At 40.0% G+C, this 23510-nt stretch overlaps 1 protein-coding gene across 3 annotated transcripts in view; it reads right to left on the reverse strand.

Annotated features, from left to right (window-relative positions):
* Positions 1–23510, reverse strand: part of smg1 (SMG1 nonsense mediated mRNA decay associated PI3K related kinase) — a 166013-nt gene that overhangs the window by 63227 nt on the left and 79276 nt on the right. For all 3 annotated transcript variants that reach the window (XM_078559158.1, XM_078559160.1, XM_078559159.1), the window contains 15 exons: positions 20724–20833; positions 19971–20118; positions 16327–16486; positions 15081–15201; positions 14241–14489; positions 13352–13639; positions 13115–13259; positions 11581–11719; positions 11097–11318; positions 9221–9401; positions 4608–4769; positions 3805–4022; positions 2529–2683; positions 1605–1827; positions 369–615 (listed from right to left, as the gene is read on the reverse strand). In XM_078559158.1, coding sequence (XP_078415284.1) covers positions 369–615; positions 1605–1827; positions 2529–2683; positions 3805–4022; positions 4608–4769; positions 9221–9401; positions 11097–11318; positions 11581–11719; positions 13115–13259; positions 13352–13639; positions 14241–14489; positions 15081–15201; positions 16327–16486; positions 19971–20118; positions 20724–20833 — 2768 coding nt within the window. The remainder of the gene's footprint in view (positions 1–368; positions 616–1604; positions 1828–2528; positions 2684–3804; positions 4023–4607; positions 4770–9220; positions 9402–11096; positions 11319–11580; positions 11720–13114; positions 13260–13351; positions 13640–14240; positions 14490–15080; positions 15202–16326; positions 16487–19970; positions 20119–20723; positions 20834–23510) is intronic.

The following is a 23510-nucleotide window of genomic DNA, read 5'->3' on the forward strand; positions in this document are numbered from 1 at the left end:
GGGAGAACAGAATGGAGCATTATATTGATAGAGATAGATGAGTGTGGAAGGATGCTCGAGTGGAGCACAAACATAAGCGTGGATTGGTTTGGCTGCATGGCCTATTTCGGTGCTGCATATTCCATATATGTAGTTTTTCTGAAATTCTACACCAGGGAAAAGAGCTCCAAAACTGGTCCTTCCTTAAACTAAATTACATATAAGTTCTAACAATGGGACATAACATTTGTCAAAACAAGGAGCACAATAAACTGTTTCTATTCCACCCATCCCTCAGATCCTACCTAGTGAGAATAATGGGAAACTGCAACTTTATTAAACTTGATGTGATCCTTAGTGTAAAACACAGACATCTATTCTCATTTCACCTTTAAACAAGTATGGGTAGTTTTTCCCGTCGGATCCCAAGAACATCAGTTTCTTTGGTTTTGTTTTGGTGGGAAGGATCGTAATGGTACTGCCAACACTCTGAATAGTGACTGCATCCCTTGCTGAAATTTCACCAGGCAAGGCAATTTCTGTGCTGGACATCGCAGCCATTCGCGGACTAATTTCCTCCAGATGCAACAGGTAGCTGGTACGTTTCTGAGCTCTCTGTTGCAAGTTCAGCATTATCTGCAATGCATTAAAAATGATGTGCGTTATTTTACGTTTCAAGGTTTTTTTTATATTTACATGAAAACTTAAGAAATATAAAACAAAATCTTTGTTTTATGCCAAGTGACATCAACAACTTAACACTTTTATAAGCATATTTAGCATAGTGCTCTTGTTAAGCACCTGGGCATGTTTTACTTTCAGTAAAAACACACACCACAGGAGATAAAGACAGATGATCAAAAATTTGATCAAAGAAATAGATTTCAAGGAACATCTTGAAAAAGCAGAGAGGGGTAGAGGCACAGAGAAGCTTAGGGAGGGAATTCCAGAGCTCAAAGCCAAGGCTGTCGAAAGCGCCACTTTGAATGGTAGGGTGATTAAAATCAAGGATGTTGAAGAGGCCAAAACTAGAAGAGCGCAGAGGTGTATGCTTTAGGCTTGCAAAGTTGGAGGAAGCGACAGAAATAGGGAGGAGTGAAGAGTTATCTGAAAACAAGAACGAGGATTTTAAAATTGAGATGCTGTCAGATGAAGTGACAATATAAAGTGCAACACCATCAATATCTCCCTTCTACTGTGGCTTAGGCTTCCTAACTCAACCTTGTAAGCATGTCCTTTAATATCATATTCACAGTTTCTATCCAGAAGTCAAGTAATACAACTTTGAAGCTAACATAATGATTAAAATACATAGTCTTAGACAACATAGTGAATTTCTAGAGAATCAAAATCCCAGTCAAATACAAAGAAATTGAAGCACCAACATTGAACACATGCACAAATTCCCCTGACCTTCAAGGTGCTGTAGTATGTTTATTTCAAGAGAAAAAAAACTGATTGGAAAAGAAGCTTGCCAGCTGAAGTCTGTCTGAACAAAATTCAAAAAGCACATCCCACCGTACTGTGCACACATTCCCCGAGATAGCTTCTACTTATTAAAAACTTGTGAAAAGCCCAGTCAATTATGTTCTTCCATTGGCAAACTATTCTGCTGTAAATCTTACCTGTTTAAATGGCAACCAACTGTTGCTAGGATTAGCAGGATTTGATGGGGTCTTCAGTTTTTCCAAAGCATTATTAATTGGTTCTCCATAGGTGTCCTGAAACCATTTTTCATGAGGAGTTTCTGCTTGAGCTGAAGTAATGCTGCACACATGTTCCAGAGCAAATACCACTGGCTTCATCAAAGCCGTGTGCTTTTCCCTCATAATGGCTATCTTCTCTTCCCTAAAGAAAGTAGTGAGGACTGAAATGCTTTGACAGTAAACAAGGCCTTTTAAACTGTAAAACACATCAACCGCTCACTCAAAATTAGCCCAACGTTTCAATTGAAATTCCACAAACATTACAGATAATACCTCACCTAAAGCCATAAAGGTGACACAAATGGATAGTCACAAATAATGTATTAACAAGGCTCTACAGTAGTCCAATCCGTTTACCTGTATGCAAACAGAGCTGCATACCCTGTTTAACACATTCAAATCTAATCGAAAAACTTGTCCAATTTTGAGGGAAAAGGAAAATTACAAAAGGATTCAAGACAGTTTTGAACCAAATGGAGCTGCTCATTTATTATGGATCCAGTTCGCCAAATTAACCTTTACAACAGATACAATTAGGAAATGATTTATATCCTTCAAATATGATCTCTATCAAAAATAAAAGATTAGGAAAGACAGGAATTATTCTCCATATTTATTTCCATTACATAGATCAGTTTCATTAAAACTCAGATACTAAAAACTTTCTGCAAATTGTCCTAAACAATACTGTAATGATGCACCAATACTTTGACATTTCCAATTCTATTTACACTATGGCTAGTCCCATAAAAAGTAGTTTGAATTGAATATTTTGCATTCCTAATACAACTACTATAGGGTTAAACTAGCTCTGTTGGATTCAGCCAACTTTGAAACACTTACTTGCGAAGCGTATTGTTGTTTTGAACCCTCTTCACCTCATCCTCCAATTGCTGAATGCGTCTTAACACATGCATGTGTTGTTGTTGAAGAACTCCAAGCCAGAGCTCATCCCACAGTACAGTAATTCTCCGTAACTCTCCAACTAACATCTGTACCTGCAGTGCCGGCATATTAAAAAGTTGAAATAGATTAATTCTTACAATCTAAGAGCACCACAAATTCAAAAACTTGTGTTAAATGAACACTAAGTCTTCAGATTGCTGTCATTAAGTCTATATTTCAGTCAGGTCTCACATTGTAGTCACTCCAGCTTTAAACAAAAAGCAGCCTCAATTTTCAAATGAGCATAGCTTGGTAAGGTCATAAAAGGTTAAAATACAGGCAATTGTGGCTCTTTAATATTTACGAAGTATAGCCAGAATCTGTGTCAATCTGCAATACACGATATGCTGCCATATTCTGCATAATCCCATAACTAAAATGTCAGCACCTCACTTAATACCCACTCGTCTTTAGCAGTTGATTCCCAAACTTTAACGTTTGAACAATGATAAGGCAGTAGTACAAATAGTTTGTTTTTAAGCAGAAACTCATCAGTGGAAATAACTGGACTGTGTAGAGGAATTAAGAGTGTTGCACATAATTTACACTCTGCTTTTTAAAGTTATTGATATAAAAGTTCTTCATATCTCAAGTTTGGGAGGAAAACTTGAGGGGAGGAGTGGGGAGAAAAGGGTTAAAATATTAAAAGTTGCGTGCACAACTAATTACATAAAATTGCCAAGGGCAGTGGTTGCCATTATTTCACAAAACATTCTTAGAGAAGGAAGGGTGGAGATATTGAAACTTTTTTTTAATATATAAAAAGAGTTTGCTATTTCAATTTGAGATATAGCACTAGATTGATGGCATTTTCAGGTTATTAAACATTCTGAAATGCGCTAACATATTTTACACAATAAATTTCACTAGATCACGCAATTCAGCAACTGACATCCCTGCATTACATAGCTTAATTTTCCAGTCTCAGTCACTGGTCTGGAATTCATTTAAAAAAAAATCTATTGAATGCTGTCATCCAGCGTTCTTATGCCTGCTGATAGCAATCAGGAGGAAGAAGTACATCTTCACTTCTTTGCTCTGGGTTTGAGCTGACCAGCTTCCAGGTCTGGACAGATTTTGGATTCAAAGAAAAAAATCAATGGAGTTGAACAGTTTGAACAAAACAAAGAAAATTATAATTTGAACTGCAGTTTAGGGACAACATTCACAGTACCTGTAAAACCATGGTAGGATTTGCTGATGACAGCTTATCTACTATTGTGCTATAGCAGTCCTGCATCATGGCTTGATCTTCATTAAAACAAGCTTTCTGTTCATCTTTGATACTATCTTGTGATCCGGGAGGACTATTTTCTTCACATTCGCCTCCAGATAGGGCTTCAGCCTGGATATTACTCAGCAGGGTAGGAATTGCAGATGACAATTTGGCTCCTGAAGGAGTAGTAGTACAACATTTCTTTAGATGTGAAAGAACAAGAGTAACTAGAAATAAATTGAACTGACATAAAAGGCAACAATCTAGATTAGCCATCAGAAAGCAGCTTTCCTAACATATGCTTCCATATGATGCTAAGGGCTACTTGATGCTGCTATTAATTAGGCACGATTGAGGCAAGTTTACTTCTCTCATGATGACAAAATATTCAACACAGAAGTATGGGAAAGAGGACATTGATCAATCAGCTAACTAGGCAACAAGCACACATCTTTGGTTGTGATGTTCTATATAGCCAACAGAGATTAAATGGTCAATGAAAATAGAAAATTTATGCTGGAAACAGTGAAAAGAAATTTTTGTGGAGTAAAAATGAAAAGTGGATTTTGTGTATCCCAGCTTTGATAATGCACAAAAACAATATTTCAACAAATTTTACTTGGTTAGAGTAACTAACTTTATTCAAAGAAAGAGAAATTAAGATTTCTGTAAACTGTAGAGCATATATTCATTATCACTATTGACCAGTAGCTTAGTCAATTGCAGGTTAAGCCTTAGATACAGGCAGAAATGTTAATTACCAGAGGACTGGGATTCACCACTGAGTGATATTGAGCCAACAATAGCAGGATACAGAATAAGATGAGGGGAATCCTGAGCCACACGACACAGCAAATTGCAGATGCTCTGACGTACATATACCTCAGGGTGATTCAAACGCGAGAACAGCTGTGGAATAATACCTGAAACAAAGACCAGGACAAAATGTAAACATGGTTGGCAAATAGTAAACAGTGCTGAGTTAAGACACACAAGCATCATTATAAATTCAAGCTCCTAGCATTTCTAAATATTTAACTAGCACAAAACATTTGTTGTTCTCAGCACTGTTCTTTCATGCAAGTATATATTTTGTAATAACAGTATTTAGCATAACAGTGTTAAGCTAACTAGGTTGATGACAAGCTATTGCTAAATGAAGGCAGTTGAAGATAATATAAAGCTCAATTCTACTTGCTGCACCCAGGTCACTACCATTAAAAACCAGTGCGAAAAATCAGCATTTTTGCACTTCCAATCCAAGTGAAAATGATTTTTTGTTGCATTATCAACTTCAGCTGCACACAAAAAGCTAAATGAACCCTTCAAGCTTTCAGAATTGGTATGCTTCACCTGTTCCTATGTGCCCCTGCAAAGTTTCTGCACATTCCAATGGCTGGCATTTTATTGAAGTATAAAGACAAATTGTGCAACACTTCAAAGGTAAGACAGGGAGTGAACACAGGGCACTGTTCCTTTAATAATTCATATCTGTCTATAATTACAAGTTTATGTTTGAGATTAAACACTGAGCACATTTCCAACAATGGTCTCTTCTTCAACAAAGCGGCAGACAGAATTGTGCGCCTAATAGCCCTCTAGGAATCACCGACACCAGAGACTTGCAAATTACATCATATTCCTCAGTTGTAACTATTACTAAACCCCTATATTTTGGCAGCCTTCATAACATCTGATGACTACTGTGAAGTTTCATCACATTTCAGCTCATTTGAACTCTCCATATGTTTTGAAAACTAGTTAATTTTTGCTTTGTATTACTTTGACATTTCCATATTGAAGGCATTAATTTGCTAATATTTTAATTATATGAAGCCTTTGTTTCACCGAGTCCAAAGGGATTTTACAAATAAGTGACAAATAGATTTGCATCTAGTAGCTATTAGGTGGGCTACAGCCATTGTGGGTTTTCAGAACGGTTTCCTGTTGGCTATCTATAAATTTCAGTCGACTGACCCAGATTGTTGATTAATAAAAGCAAAAAACTGCGGATGCTGGAAATCCAAAACAAAAACAAAAACACCTGGAAAAACTCAGCAGGTCTGACAGCATCTGCGGAGAGGAATACACTTAACGTTTCGAGTCCGTATGACTCAGTTCTGTTGGAAGAGTCATACGGACTCGAAACGTTAACTGTATTCCTCTCCGCAGATGCTGTCAGACCTGCTGAGTATTTCCAGGTATTTTTGTTTTTGTGTTGATTAATAAACTTTGAGGCAGATATACAGCCAAACAGTTTTCAAAACCTGCAGTAAATGACAGTTATATGAACTGGATATAATATATTATTGCTGCCCTTAATCATATGTTTGAGTTTCCAAGTGTGCCTGAAATATATTACAGGGAGCATGCTCCCAAATCAATATTTCTCCAAGGCCACTTTCCTGTCTGTCCCCCATAACCCTCGACTCCCTCATCTATCAAAAATCTATCTTTTTTAAAAAATTAATTTACGGGATGTGGCTATCACTGGTGAGGCCAGCATTTATTGCCCACCCCTAACTGCCCTTGAGATGGTGGTGATGGGCTGCCTTCTTGAACCGCTGCAGTCCATGTGGTATAGGTCCACCGACAGTGCTGTCTATAACAGGAAGTTCCAGGATTTTGACCCCCCGAGTAAATTCAATGACCCAGCTTCCACTGTTTTCTGGGGAAGAGAATTCCACAGAATAACGACCATTTAAGAGAAAAAAAAAACTCCCCTCATTTTAGTCCTAAAAAGGAAATCTCTTATCCTTCAACTGCGTCCACTAATTCTAGTCTCTTCCATAAGGGGAAACATCCTCTTAGCATCCACCCTGTCAAGTCCCCTTAGGATCTTGTACATTTCAACAAGATCACCTCTCGTTCTTCTAACGTCCAATGGATATAGGCCCAAACCTTTCTCCACAAGATAAGCCCTTCATCCCAGGAATGAGTCGAGTGAATCTTCCCTGAATTGCTTCTAACGCAATTTTATCCTTTTTCAAATAAGGAGACTAAAACTGTAGACAGTACACCAGATGTGGTCTCAGCATCACACTGTACTTCTGAAGTTAAACTTCTACTTTTATATTCCATTCCCCCTGCAATGCCAGCATTCCATTTGCTTATCTAATCACTTGCTGTACCTGCATTCTAACTTTTCTTAATTCATTTACCAGGACACCCAGATCCCTCTCTATCACTGGATTCTGCAATCTCTTTCCATTTATAGAGTATACTGCTTTCCTATTCTTCCTGCCAAAGTGAACAAATTCACATTTATCCATATTCCATCTACCAAATTTTTGCCCACTCACTTAACCTGTCTATATCCCTTTGCAGACCCTTTACCTCCTCTTGGCAACTTGCTTTCCTATCTACCTGTGTGTCACCAGCAAATTTAGCTAAGCATACATTTGGTTCCTTCAACCAAGTCATTGATATAAATTGGAAATAGTTGAGGCCTCAGCACTGATCCCTGTGGCACTCCTCTAGTTACCACTTGCCAACCACAAAAAGACCCATTCATCCCTACTCTCTGCTTCCTGTTAGATAACCAATCCTTCATCCATGCTAATATCCCTGCCCCCTACACAAATGCTCTTGTCTTGTATAGTAACTTTTGATGTGATATCTTATCAAATGTCTTTTAGAAATCCAATTGCACATCTACAGGTTTTTCTTTTATCCACCTTGCTTGTTACTTCCTCGAAGAACTCAAAGTTGGTAAGACACGATTTTTCTTTCACCCTGTTGACTCTGCCTGATCCCATTATGATTTTCTAAGTATCCTGCTATAACCTTCTTAATAATGGATTCTAATAAGTTCCCTATGACGGATATTAGACTAACTGGCCTGTAGCTTCCTGATTTGTCTCCCTCCTTTCTTGAATAAAGGTGTTACATTTGCTATTTTCCAATCCTCTAGGACCCTACCAGAATCTAAGGAATTTTGGAAGATTATAACTAATATCTCTACTATCTCTCCAGCCACTTAAGGCCCTAGGATGAAGGCCATTTGGTCCTGGGGAATTGTCAGCCTTTAGGTCAAATAGTTTTCCCCAGCACCCTTTCCCTAGTGATAGCGATCATTTTAAGTTTCTCCTTCCTTGCACTTCTTGATTTTAAGTATCCTTGGAAGTTTTCTGAGTCTTCTACAATGAAGACAGACACACAATACTTGTTCAAGCCTCTGCCATTTCCTCGTTTGCTGTAATCAATTCCCCAGACTCACTCTCTAAAGGACCAACACAATTTTAGTTCCTCTTTTCCTATTTAAATACCTGTAGAAACTCTATGTTTTTATATTACTGGGTAGCTTTCTCTCATACTCTTTCTCCCTCTTTCTCTTTTAAGTCATTCCTTGCTGGTTCTTAAAATCTGTCCAATCATCTGACCTACCATTAATCTTTATAGATTTATACAGCATTTCTTTCAATTCGATACTTTCTTTATTAAGCCATGGATGATGTATCCTTTCAAAGAGTCTTTTATTCTCACTGGGATAAATTTTTGAGAGTTATTAAATATCTCCTTAAAAGTCTATCATTGCATCTCTACTGTCCTACTTTTTAACCTAATTTCCCAGTTCATTTTAGCTAGCTTTGCCTTTATACCCTTATAATTACCTTTATTTAGGTTTAAAACACCAGTCTTAGACCCACAATTCTCCCCTTCAAACTTAACGTGAAGTTCTATCATGTTATGACCGCTGTCACCTCGAGGCTCCTTTACCATGAGGTTATTGATTAATTCTGTCATCTAGCTGAGGCTGGGAGACTCCATCAGTCTAATGAAACCCTACATACAAGTTATATTATAGATTCTTTTATTAGTTTGATATTACTGACATATTGAGCAATGTCTATGTTTCTGCATCAAGGACATAAAGGTTAAGTTCTTTAAACCACTCTAGCTTGATTTATTGCTTTTTTTTTTGCTTACCTGTAACTTTTAGTAAATCTATCCACTATTAGGTATTAGCCTAAACCAAGGTCTGATTAGAGTTTATACTACAATTACACAAAATCTGACAGATGACAAGATCCCAAGTTGCATATGCAATGAGTTAAATACAACATAGGTTTCTGTTAGGTTTCTCCTTATGAAATACAGTTCATAAGGGAAAAGTGTGACTCTTGATACGGAACCCAAAGACATATTACATGGAATGTACAGCACAAAGAAGCAAAAAGGTGCAAGCCAGTGTTTATATGTTTCACACAAGCCTTCTAACAGCTTATTCATCTAATCCCAATACTTCTATTCCTTATTCCTCAAATTTATCAACCATCCCCTTAAATGCTTCTACGCTAGCCACTACAACCAGTCCTTGTGGTAGAGAATTTTGCATTTGAGGTAACATACAACAATGCTATGTAGGACTTGCCTCTCCAGGGAGCTGTGGGGGTGGTGGCTAGACCATGCTCCAGGCCCTCCCTGAGTTCGCCAGCATGCTTCACTAATAATCTTAACAACCTTAAAGTAGCCATAACAATGACATCATCATTGCTTTGCTTGGTGGGTGCATTATTAAGTATCATCTTGGGATCTTCACCATCTACATGAACCTGCAAAGATAATATAGAAAAACATTAAAATTCAATTCATTTTACTTTCCAAAATTAATTGGTTAAACACAGGCTGCCAGGTTGAATTGCATCAGATTTTGCAATACATTGCAACAGTAGGCAAAATTCTCAAAGTATTTAATGTTGAGGGCGATACAGGACAAAATGGAGGAAATACACAGGAGGAGGAAAGGAGATATGAAAGCAGATACAATGCTATATAAACAAAGAACAATTTTAAATCGAAAGTAGACTTTCCTAATTGTTCAACTTCCAAAATAACATTCCATCAACCCACCTAAAGTTAGCAGGCTCTTAAAGAAGTGTTATCATGTTGTTACCATTATAACCAGACTCATTTTAAACTACACTAGTACTTTTTCTCTGTTGTCAACAGTCATACTCTCAAGGACAAGATTTTCTGGGATGTGGCCCCTAGTCCATTTCGCTACAAAGGGATAGGCCATAGTTGTTAAAAATTTTCAAAATATTCTTAAATTTTATTCAATTTTACTTGAATCGGGAACCAGTAGAGTTTTGTAACAAGGAAGGAAGGTCAATTCAGTACAGACCATCAAGGTTTACTTCAGTCACTTCAACTTTAATCCACTCAACAATAGCTCTGGTTTTATAATTTGAGAAGAATTTCACAAATTGTTAATCAGTGATCAAAATCCATGATTCTCCCTTTCACATCTGACATTGCATAGTTTTCAGAAAATGTGAATCCTGCTCCAACAGGGTTTGATGTAAACATTTTGGTTACTGTAAAAGTTTTCCTGGCTACAAATTTCCAGCTCAGCAATAGGCAGTGCTACACCTCATGTTTAGTTTCATGTTGCATTCCAAGAAAGAGACACTAGTTAAACAGCATTCCTTTTGTCTGAACAACATTGGGCAATTTTGGCCCTCAACAGTACAGATCACCACTGTCTAGAAGTAGTTGATGGAAAGATTTCCTGGCTAATTTCAAGCTGCATAAAGATGCTTAAGAGCTCAAGAAAACATGCGCTGCATTGGACCAGTGGTATATCTGACAGGTAAAGACTTCCCCTGGACTATGGGAATGCTCACCCAAAGGAATTGTTGGTTTGGGTATAGTGCCAGAAAAAAAAAAAATTACTCCTTAATAGTCACCAACACCCCCGACACTAGCTGAACCTTTAATAGAGGACATATCAGGAAACTTGAGCAAATGGGATCATGCCAAATGCATTAGTAAGGGCCATTATCTACATTTTTCAGCATCAACCCCAAATTCAGAGCATGTTTCCAATCAGATCTTCAGCTTCTTTCTGGCCCTTTCTTGGAGCTCCCAGCAGAAAACAATGGTTATAACCAGTTGGTGGAAACTTCTTCCTGCAGCTGATGCATTTTTTAAAAATTAGAGACTTCATATGAAAGTGTAGGAAGGTATTACGCTGGCACAAAACTCCAGAGGATTTCAGTGTCACAAGGAGCAAATGTAATGGGATAGAAACCGTCAAGTTGATTGGGATAGGCTATCCAAATAAATCAAATCACACCACATCAGTCACATCCCCTCAAAAGCATAAAACTAACAAGTATAATAAGAAAGAAAAACAGAAAATGCTGGAGAAACTCAGCAGGTCTGGCAGCATCTGTGGAGAGAGAAACAGAGTTAACGTTACGAGTCCATATGACTCTCCAGAATATGATAATTTGGTTACTAACCTGACCAGCATTCAGTTTAAGAAAAGTGAAGTACGCTTTGCAGGAAAGTTTATAAAGGTTGAATATCCTGTCTACAACCTTTCTCCACACTTCAATTAGTCCTTCTGCAACTCTCTCATCCTGGTCAGCGAGCCATGGGCAGTTAGTCATCAACTGCCGCCAAATAACCTCCACCATGTCATCTTCTTCATCTTCATTTATCTGCAGGGCCAAGTCTTCGTCCTGAACACAATTTTTAGAAAAAAAAGGAAAGCTAGACTTAACTCAAGTTATAGATTCTTTTCATATCAACAGAAAGAAAGCAGAGTTAAATAGCTTAAAGTATCTGGAAAATACAAATTTAATTAAAATACTTTTTCCTGTGACAATTCATGTTCAGTTGTCAAAAATACAGCTTAGATCATTATTCTTCAATGCAAAAAAGGTTTGAAGCAATTTAACAACAAATGACCAACAGAAAAGCACATCCTTTTCAAACGTTTACCTGAATTCCTGTTGGGCGACACATAGCTTGCCCCAAAATTCCATAAATAGCTTCTTTGTCTTCTTCAGATGTGTTTTCTGGAAGTAGATTTTGAACTTCTGTCTTTTCTCTGGCTAGAAGTGGAACGCCTTCACCCTGACTGTATCAAAGTAGACCCAAAAATAGATATCCATTCTTTACAAGAATCACATATGTTCTTCTTTAATATAAATGGGCCAATATATTGACAATCTCCAATCAATAAAATACTAAAAATCTTGCACGTGCACATTTCCAACCACACAGGAAGCCATTTGGCCTACTGTGCCTTTGAGTTATCCAATTAGTTACATTCTCTCATCCTTTCCCCATAGCCCGGCAAATCTATCCCCACCAAGTACTTATCCAATTCTCTTTTGAAACAAGTTATTGTATCTGCTCCCACCACCCTCTCAAGCAGTGGCCTTCCAGGTCACAACTCATTGTAGTAAAAAAATTCTCATCTTGTCTGTGTTTTTTTGCCAGTTAACTTAAAACAGTCTCTTCTGGTTACTGACTTGATCTCACTGGAAGCAGTTCCTCTATTACTCATGATTGTGTGTCAATTGTGGCTCAGCTGGTATATTTTTGGGCCCGAGTTCAAGGTACAAGTCCACTTCCAGGGCTTGGACACAAAAATCAAGTCTGACATTCTAGTACAGTGCCGAGGGAGCACTGCACTGTCGGAGGTGCCATTTTCCAGATGAGGCATTAAACTGAAGCCCCATGTGCCTGCTCGGACGGATGCAAAAGATCCCACAGCACTATTTCAAAGAGCAGGGGAAATATCCCCAGTGCCCTGGCCAATACTTATCACTCCATCAATGTCACAAAAAGCAGATTAGCTAGTCATTGCATCACTGTTTGCGGGATTTTGCTGAGCACATACTGGCTACCATTGGTTTAAACTATATTATTACAACCACATTATAACAGTGACTACACTTCAGAAAGTATTTCATTAGCTGTAAAGAGCTTCGAGACATCCGGTGGTTATGAAAAGCGCTATATAAATTCAAGTTTTTCTTTCCATTAAATTGCCCCTCAACCCTCTCTACATTTAAGGGCAACAACCAGTTTCTTTAAGTCTCACATTCCTGATACCATTTTAATATATCTCAACTCATGACATCCTTCCTAAAATGCAGTGCCCAGGATCGGGCATAATAGGTATGAAAATCGAGACTTTTTATATGAACATGTCATGCTGTAATTACACCACCCCACCGATTTTAAATTTTCCAGCTCCTTGACCTCCAACTAACTCTGCCTCCCTGTTTCCCAATTTCTCAGTAAGTTTTCCAATTAAAGTATAAATCACATAAAATCAAGTATTACATAAACACAAGGATTAAAATATATGAATTTAAAACAGGGACTGAATTACTTCTCTATGTTCTGGCAAATTATTCCTGTCCCCTAACCAAACTGCACCAGAAGGATACACTTGATAAGACTCCATGCGCAAAGCTATGGAGACTGAATAGCTTAAAAACAAAATTATCCACACACTTACCTAGCATTATCAACCACTTTCCTGCCCCATCTGTAAGCCCAACTGGCCAACGCTGCCCAAGACTTGGCTATTTCAGGTGCTTGAACTGCTGATAGGTGATACAGCTGCCCTAAAATGAAGTCAGGTTCTCCAACCCCAATATTTACTGAAAATAGAACAATTTGAATTCAATCTTAATAGCTTGTTAAAAGCATACAAATCTTTTGCTCATTGCTGTGAAATTGTCAGTACACTTACCTGTTGATTCAACCACCATTTTGGGGCAAGCAACTTCCTCCATTAAACTAGGAGGGGTCAGTTCAGCCAAAGTATGTATGTTTTTTGCCAATGTTGGCAGGCCAGTAATAGATTTTTGCTGTTGAGCTCTGAAAACTTGCTTTAGCTGGATAGACATTTCTTTCCATTCTGCCTGAATCCACTTGGTCAACGTGAGTATTGACTTGGCAACTGCAGATTCTGCTTTGGAGGATTTGCAATATGCTATGGCACAGGAGCTCAGCATTTCCATGGCATGTGTAGACTGACCTGTTAACATTGATCAAATGTTTCAGATACTTGTAATAACATTTCTCAGCATAGTTCTATTAGATTAATAAAGGTATAATTGTACTCTTTCAAAATAGTTTACTAGGTAGAAATTCAAAAGAACAGAGTTAAATATTGAAGTACCGCAAACGTTACCATATAGAAATAAAGTGTTGGCTCCAGCCCAATATTACTGCTGCTGTCTTTCCACCCCCATCCCATCAGATACAAAACAGCAAGTGTTTCCCTGCAGAAAATACTGATGCATGTGGCATCACTCTACTGATTGAGTAGTGGTAGTAAAGTTGGTAGTTTATTCCCATAACTGTTAAACAGTTCAACAGCCGCTTTGAAAAAGCCCTTACCCTTGTATGGTTCTATAAGAAAAGTTCAAGTATATTTCATACCCTCAAGGGGAAGAGGAAAAAAAGAATTCTCCTGTTCTGTTGCAGAGCAGAATGGAAAGAGTCTGAAAGCAGATAGCCTCTTTGCCTCTTTTCTAAAAAAAAATGACTAAAAGCAGGGGCAAAGATGAAGGAGGGAAGACAGAAAACATTAATATTTAATACAAATATAAAATGCAAAGATCTCCTTTAGTTACCTGCAGTGTACAACAGTTTTGATTTCTCAATGTCAAGTTCTGGTCCCCACTTTTCATTAACAGTGCCATGCAATGACATTTGTTTGAACAAATGGACTAATTCTTGTGTGGTGCTCGCATCGCTCAATGAAGTCTTACTACACTGCTCGAGGAGTTTGGTGGCCAAAAGGACATTCCCCTGTTTCCGAGCAAATTTAATGGCTGTCAGCCCGAGTTCCATGAGATGCCCATTTACTGAAGTGCTGGAACCTGGACAAAAAAAGTATTTTCAATGGCTGAGTGTAATTTTGAACATTTAAATTACATGTTAACCAATCAAAAATAATGAAATGAATTTTTCAGATAGTCAACTTCTTTTTATATTCCACGCTCTGTGGCAGAACCTTCCTTGACCAGCATCTTGTCCAGTTATCTAGCAGAATGCCTTAGGACAAGATCTTGCCTAAAACTTCACTTCAGTTTTTTAAAAAAAAATTCATTTTGCACTTGGGGGTTTAGTTAGAATAAATTAATTTCAATTATCTGAAATATTTACCCGGCGGGCAATGAAGCGCGAGAGAGGGAGAGGGAGAGGGAGAGGGAGAGGGAGAGGGAGAGGGAGAGGGAGAGGGAGAGGGAGAGGGAGAGAGAGAGAGAGAGAGAGAGGGAGAGGGAGAGGGAGAGGGAGAGGGAGAGGGAGAGGGAGAGGAGGAAGATCTGCTCCATTACAGCAGATAATGGAAGCTCCGCTGCACAATTCGGAGATATTCAAGAAAGTAATCAACTAATGAAGACATCTGGTGAATGGGATGTTTTTATGTTGTCACTTTTGTTCTGTTCATATTAAATATATTCTCTTACCTTTCAATTTTTCAGCTATACGAGCTTGGAATATCGTGTATCTTAAAGCCTGAAGCCATGGGCGGACATCATGCTGTTTACAGGATTGCAGGGCTTCACTATACAGTGGCAGAAGGCAATCCTAGACAAAAAAAAAGTTAGTTTCCATAAGTTTCATAATTCTAAATCTGTACAAAATGCACAGCCATTCCCAATTATGGGTAAATTCGCATTTTGAACCAACACTGCAGTTACAGTGAAGGGGGCCCGAAGAGAGTTGGGACCCAACTTGACACCAGAGCAAAGTGCAGTGAAATTCCTGGAGAAAGTAGCCAAGGAAGGCTACTTCCTAGTTTTCTCCACGCTAAACGATGAATTCCCCACCTCAATTTGCATTACACAGCATATAGGTTTTTGGATAAGAACTGATTAAGAGTCCAACTGATTTGGCAAGTGACAGGTAAATTAATGACATTTTGACTGGGAGTTATGCACCAAAACACTTGACGGAGTATTCATCTCCAGGCTGCCCTTTTATTGTATTTAGCAGTATGTCATGTCATCCATTAGGAGAACAAAGAGCCTGAGCTTCCGTGGAGTGGCAGAGTCTGATTGCCACGCCGCTCATGCTTTCTTACCCAAAATCTTTTTCGATCCTATCTTGCCTGACCGGTCAAGATCCAGGCAGTGCAGCGCATCCTAGGGGCCTAGCATGGCTGGGGGGGGGGGGGGGGAGAGAGTTCAGTCGGATGGAAGGGTACTAGGCCCCCTTTTTTAAACAAGACGGCACTGGCTGCCGTAAAACAGGTAAGTTAAAGGTCCAGCCAAGTTTAAAGGTCCTTGACAGGCCAGGGCAAAGTATGTGTGTAGGATCTGGCTGGGGGGTGTTGGCAGGTTGGGCCTCAGTCTGGGGGTGGGGGTGGGTGATGTGGGTACAGGTACTCCCTTGGGTCTGTACAATAGATACCAGGAAGTTATAAGTGGTTTTAATTTTTCTAACATTTTCTGGGTAACTACTGATATAAGAAAGTCCGAACCATCCGAAGTTTGCGATTTGAATCACGTTTCCGAATGGTCCCCAGCGGAGGGCATCTGCCAAAAGGGAGTTTGCACTTCAGGGCAACTGCCATGCAAACCTTACCTGGAACTTCCGAGGTGTTGGGGGATGGTGGGGGAAGGGGTCCCCCAGTTTCACTGCCCTGGAGCTCAGGAGTTGCAGCCCAAAGTCTCTTAATAAGTCCTATCCATTGAAACGTGAATAACTTACCTCTGTGGACAGCTTGTTTGTCACAGTGTTCTCAAGTGCAGTTGAACAGTACAGCTGGAGAGTGCTCAGCATTGGCAGAAACCCTGCCATCGACAAGGTGGATAGTCTCAATGGTCCAACTGCAATCCGTGCCATTTGCTTCAGATACCTGACTGTGTTTCTGAACCACAAAAACTTAAATGAACAGCAATTCAGATATATTTCAGTACAGGTTAGTTACCTTTGCAAAGCACAATTTCCAATAGTTCTTGACTTTAACTGGTACAAAATGAAGTTCTTTCTACAAGTTCTTAATTTATCCTGGAACCATCCGAAGTTTGCGATTTGAATCGCGTTTCCGGATGGTTCCCAGCGGAGGGCATCTGCCGAAAGGAAGTCTGCACTTCAGGGCAATTGCCGTGCAAACCTTACCTGGAACTTCCAAGGTGTTGGGGGGGGGGGGGCGGAGTCTGGACAAAGCATCGAGCAAAGGTGACTTAACCTGTTGCTTATGCAGCTGCCAATGTGGGGGGAGTGGAGAGCAGCACTGGTGGTGATCGGGGAATAGTGGGTGTACAGAAGGGCAAATGAGGGATTTTTTTTTTGTAGTTACAGTAATTACACACCAACTTAATTTTCTGTAGATAAAAAGTTAAATTCGCACTGATGGGAGTATTTAAATAATAGAATATAGGGAAATGTCACAAAATAGTATTATTTGCCCTGGCTTCAGAATTCTTAAGGTGGAACAAAAATATCTCATTCAGCTACTAACAGCACTTGAAATATCAGGAAGATCCAAGTATTCTCAGACTGAAAGTATGTGATAGTGTGACAAAAGTTTCAGTTAAATGCAGCCAAATAATTGGCTGAGGCTGCCCGGAAATAAAGATATGTAATGGCTGCAATTATTCCTGAGGTGTTCAACTGCAGATTGAAAGAAAAGCAACCATTTAATTTTAAAACTGGACAGCCAAAACTAATAAGTACAAAGAATCACAAACACTACCTTTTGGCAGCATTTTGTGTGCATCGTTCCTGACAGGGTAGACACAGGCATTGTTTCCCCTGTCTGGGGAACCTAGAACACGGGGGCACGATCCCAGGATAAGGGGACGATAATTCAGGACTGAGATGAGAAGAAATTTCTTCACTCAAAAGGGCAATGGTTCTTTGGAATTCCCTATCCCAAAGGGTTGTGGATGTACCATCATTCAATGTGTTTAAGGCTGCAACAGACAGGCTTTTGATCTCGGGGAGAAATCGTGGGATATGGGAAAGTGGAGTCGAAGCCAATGATCAGCCACGATCATACCGAATGGTGAAGCAGCGCTCCTTTTTTAAAATTCATTCATGGGATGTGAGTGTCGTTGGCTGGGTCAGCATTTATTGCCCCATCCCTAATTGCCCTTGAGAAGGTGGTGGCGAGCTGCCTTCTTGAACAGTTGCAGTCCATGTGGTGTAGGTACACCCAGAGTGCTGTTAGGGAGGGAGTTCCAGGATTCGGACCCAGTGACAGTGAAGGAATGGCGATATAGTTCCAAGTCGGGATGGTGAGTGACTTGGAATGGAACCTCCAGGTGGTGAGGTTCCTATGTGTCTGCTGCCCGTGTCCTTCTAGATGGTAGTGGTCATGGGTTTGGAAGGTGCTAAGGAGCCTTGGTGAGTTTCTACAGTGAATCCTGTAGATGGTATATACTGCTGCTACTGTGCATCAGTGGTGGAGGGAGTGAATGTTTGTGGATGTGTTGCCAATCAAGCGAGCTGCTGTGTCCTGGATAGTGTCAAGCTTCTTGAGTGTTGTTGGAGCTGCACTCATCCAGGCAAGTGGAGAGTATTCCATCACGCTCCTAACTTGTGCCTTGTAGATGGTGGACAGGCCTTGAGTCAGGAGGTGAGTTACTTGCCACAGGATTCCTAGCCTTTGACCTGCTCTTGTAGTCACAGCATTTATATTGAGTCCAGTTTAATTTCTGGTCGATGGTAACCCCCAAGATGTTGATAGTGGGGGATTCAGTGATGGTAATACCATTAAACGTCAAGGGGTAATGGTTAGATTCTCTCTTGTTGGAGATGGTCATTGCCTGACAATTGTGTGGCATGAATATTACTTGCCACTTGCCAGCCCAAGCCTGGATATTGTCCAGGTCTTGCTGCATTTGGACATGGACTACTTCAGGAGTTGTGAATAGTGAACAATATGCAATCATCAACAAACATCCCCGCTTCTGACCTTATGATGGAAGGAAGGTCATTGATGAAGCTGCTGAAGATGGTTGGGCCGAGGACACTACCCTGAGGAACTCCTGCAGTGCTGTCTTGGAATTATGATTGACCTCCAACAACCATCTTCCTTTGTGCTAGATATGTTTCCAACCAGCAGAGAGTTTTCCCTGATTCTCATTGATTCCAGTTTTGCTAGGGCTCCTCAATGCCACTCCCAGTCAAGTGCTGCCTTGGTGTCAAAGGCAGTCACTCTCACCTCACCTCTGGAGTTCAACTCTTTTTTCCATGTTTGAACCAAGGCTGTAATGAGGTCAGAAGCTGAGTGACCCTGCCAGAACCCAAACCGAGTTTCAGTGAGCAGGCTATTGCTAAGCAAGTGCCACTTGATAGCACTGTTGATGACCCCTTCCCTCGCTTTACTGATGGTTGAGAGCAGACTAATGGGGCGGTAATTGGCCGGTTTGGATTTGTTCTGCTTTTTGTGTACAGGACAAACCTGGGCGATTTTCGACATAGATGCCAGTGTTGCATGTGTACTGGAACAGCTTGGCTAGGCGCACGGCAAGTTTTGAACCGCATGTCTTCAGTACTGTTGCCAGAATACTGTCAGAGCCGATAGCCTTTGCACCTTTGCAGTATCCAGTGCCTTCAGCTATTTCTTGGTATTGCGTGAGGTGAATTGTATTGGTTGCAGACTGGCATTTGCAATGCTGGGGGCCCTCCGGGGGAGGCAGAGATGGATCATCACCTTATCTTTTGTACCCCATTATTGAGGATAGGGATATTTGTAGAGCCTCCTCCTCCAATGAGTTTAATAGTCTACCACCATTCACGACTGGATGTGGCAGGACTGCAGAGCTTAGATCTGACCCATTGGTTGTGGAATCGCTTAGCTCTGTATATCACTTGCTACTTATGCTGTTTGGCATGCAAGTAGTCCTGTGTTATAGCTTCACCATGTTGATTCCTCATTTTTAGGTATGCCTGGTGCTGCTCCTGGCATGTCCTCCTGCACTCTTCAAACACACGGCCTCTACCACCTACAAAGACAAGGGCAGCAGACACATGGGAACACCACCACTTGCAAGTCCCCTCCAAGCCACTCACCATCCTGACTTGGAAATATATCACCATTCCTTGACTGTTGCTGGATCAAAATCCTGGAGCTCACTCCCTAACAGCACTGTGGGTGTACCTGCACCACATGGACTGCAGCTGTTGAAGAAGGCAGCTCATCAAGGACAATTAGGGATGGGGCAATAAATGCTGGCCCAGCCAGCGACACCCACATCCCATGAATGAATTTTTTAAAAAAAAAAGGTGCAATGGTCTTCTCCCACTCCTGTTTATGTCCTTTAAAAACGCCATGAAAATTTTTACTGATTCACAATCCAGCAAAATAGAAATAAAACATATAGAACATCATCAGATGCACTTACTCAGTGTTGTTCTGGAGTTTTTTTTCTTGTTCTGTTTGTTCAATAGTAGAAGTAAAACAAACAGCACTCCTCATTAGCTGAACCTCAATGGCTTTTTGAAGCTCCCTTGGGTCAGGACTCATCACACTTGGAAGCAGCTTTTTCATGTCTACAAACATAAATTTTCAATATTTATTAAATACTTAACACAAGAGATGTCTTATCTGGAAATGCAGGTACATTCATGAACCAACTCTTAACTTGGAGAATTATGGAAAAAAAATTAGATTTTCTGAAACAACTTCTAGAAGTCTTAATGTGTTAAAATATAATTAGCTTGAGTATCCAGTTCAGTATATTGCACTGCACATCTAAGTGAGGAAGTGATGCTTCAGTTGAAGAGAGCCTGGTCAGACCTACTTTGCAGTACTATATTCAGTTTTGGACAATGGATCTCAGGAATATATTGGCCCTGTAAGGGTACAGCGCAGATTCCTCAGAATGATACCGTGGCTAAGGATATGTTACATATACTAGATAACATTTTTTTGTTAGGTGAACGCAAAGGATATGACAAAGGATGGGAATATTGAGTTAAGTCGCATGTCAGCCACAAACTTAACTGACTGACTGAACGGGTTCAAGAAACTGAATGACCTATTCTTATTTGTATGTTATAAATAAATTGAGAATACTCCTACTATTTAATCAGTAAAATTTCTATGGGGTAAAGGCATCCTGCATCGTGGCTCACAGGTTTATACTCTTACGTACCTAATTTTTCTTTCGCAGTTCCATTGATGAAGTTAATGTCCTCACCAGGTAATAGCTCCAGTTGTTCCTGGCATGCAGGGAAATCACCACACTCAAAGCTCCCAAGGGCTCTGCAACAAAATCACCAACTGTTAACTACAGTTGCAACTTACAGGACTTGCAGATCAACCTTCAGCTTAAGAGTATATATAACCATCAACTGAACAGAAAAATCCTACATCATTAACTTCAAAAGCTTCTATTAACTCCTGAACATTGTGAATAACAATTACACGAGCAGATTTTGGTTGAAGAGGGCGGTATTTAAGAAAGGTGAGGGGGGGGGGGGGGGGGGGGGAAACCAGAGAATTATAAGACCAGTTAGTCTGAACATCTATCAGGAAATTAATAGTGTCTATAATTAAGGAAAAAGTGACTGAACACCTTGAGAATTTCCAGCTGATCAGGATGTGCCAGGTTTTTTTTTGTAAACATATTATGTTTAACAAACCTGATTGAATCTTTTTGAAGAGGAAACAAAAGTAGTGGATGGGTAATACCCATTATTTGTATGGACTTTCAGAAGGTATTTGATAAAGTCCCTCCGAAGAAATTGTTAGCCAAAGTTGAATTGAAGACAAATTATTGATCCTGTTAGGAAAGTGAATGAGTGGCAGGAGACAAAGAATAGGGATGACAGGCAGGTCCTCTAACTAGTGATATCCCACAAGAATCTGTGGTGGGGCTTCAACTATTCACCACATTTATTATTGATTTCAGATCTCCAGCATCTGGAGTATTTTGCGTTTCTATTAGGATAGAGGTTATGCTACATTTTTGCAAAGGACTGGTTAGGCCACACTTGTGACAACGGAGAGCAGTTCTGGGCACCACACCGTCAAAATGATATATGGCCTTAGGGAGAATGCAACATACATTTACTAGAATGATACCTGGGCTCCAAGGGTTAAATTAAGAGGAAAAAGTGCACAAAGTATGGTTGTATTCCTGGAATTTAGAAAGTAAAGGGTGATTTGATTGAAGTTTATGATATTAAGGAGAACAGATGGAGTAGATTGGGAGGAACTATTTTCACTGGTTGTGGAATCTGCAACTAGGGGGCATAGTCAAACAAAAATCAGCATCAGATCTTCAGGGGTGAAATTATTCACAGAATTACAGTGCAGCAGAGGCCCTTCAGCCCATCGATCCTGCACCGACACGTGAGAAGCACTTGACCTACCTACCTAATTTACCAGCACTTGGCCCATAGCCTTGAATGTTATGAGGTGCCAAGTGCTCATCCAGGTACTTTTTAAAAGGGTGTGAGGCAACCTGCCTCCACCACCCTCCCAGGGAGCGCATTCCAGGCCATCACCACCGTCTGGGTAAACAAGTTCTTCCTCACATCCCTCCTAAACCTCCTGCCCCATACCTTGAACTTGTGTCCCTTCGTGACTGACCCTTCAACTAAGGGGTATAGCTGCTCTCTATCCACCCTGTCCATGCCCCTCAATCTTGTACACCTTGATCAGGTCGCCCCTCAGTCTTCTCTGTTTTACTGTGTATTTCTATATTACTTGCTGGTTTACCCTCAAAGTTTATTTTCTCCCTCTATTATTTTTCTGTCATCTTTTGTTGGTTTTAAAAGCTTTCCCAATCCTCTGGCTTACCACTAATCTTTGCAACATTACATGTTTTTCCTTTCAATTTGATACTATCCTTAAATTCCTTGGTCAGTTTATCCCCTTCCTAGAATCCTTCTTCCTCACTTGAATATATCCTTGCTGTGAGTCTTAAACGTCTGCCATTGTTTATCAATTGTCTTTTCTGCTAAACTCCTTCCTCAGTACACTCTAGCTAACAATGCCCTCATTCTTATGTAATTACTGTTATTTAAGTTGAGCACATTTGTTTCCGACCCAAGTTACTCACACTCAAACTAAATGCTAAGTTCTACCTTGTTATGGTCACTGTTTCCTAGAGGATCTTTTACTCCGAGATCATTTATTAAACTTGCCTCATTGCACCTTACCAGATCCAAAATAGCCTGATCCCTGGTTGGATTCACGAGATATTGTTCTAGCAAACTCTCCCAAATACACACTGAATTCTTGCTCAATCTACAAGAAGATTAAAGCCATCCATGATTAATGTACTGCTTTTACATGGCCTCATTATCTCCTGATTTATTCTCTGTCCTACAGTATAGCTACTGTTAGGGGCCTATAGACTACTCCCACCAGTGTCTTCTTCCCCGTTATTTCTTACCTCCACCCATATGGATTCTACATGATCCAAGATCATTTCTTGCTATTGTACTTATTCCACCTCGTACTAACAAAGCTACCCCACCACCCTTTCCTTCCTGCCTGTCCTTTCGAAAATTCACATACACTTGAATATTCAGTTCCCAACTTTGATGACCTTGTAACCATGTCTCCCCAACAACTATAAGATCATACGCATTAATCTCTATTTGTGCCATTAATTCATTTATCTTGTTCCGAATAGTACGTGCATTAAAGTAAAGAGCCATTAATTTTGCCTTTTTACCATTTTTTTCCTCTTTTGACCTTATTTGCTGCATTTTTTAATGTTTGTACACTCTGTCCCTTCCTGTCACACTCTGGGAATCATTGCCTAAGTAGCTGCCCTGCAATGCTGCCATATTCTTTTGCTTTGCAGGCCTATGTATCCCCTCTCAAGAACCCTCTACCCACCCCCCCCGATTTAGTTTAAAGCCCTCTCTATAGCTATTCGATTTGCCAGGACACTGGTCCCAGTATGGTTCAAGCGAAGCCCTTT

Source organism: Cetorhinus maximus, chromosome 15, assembly GCF_964194155.1.
Source record: "Cetorhinus maximus chromosome 15, sCetMax3.hap1.1, whole genome shotgun sequence".
In the NCBI taxonomy this organism is placed as follows: Eukaryota; Metazoa; Chordata; class Chondrichthyes; order Lamniformes; family Cetorhinidae; genus Cetorhinus; species Cetorhinus maximus.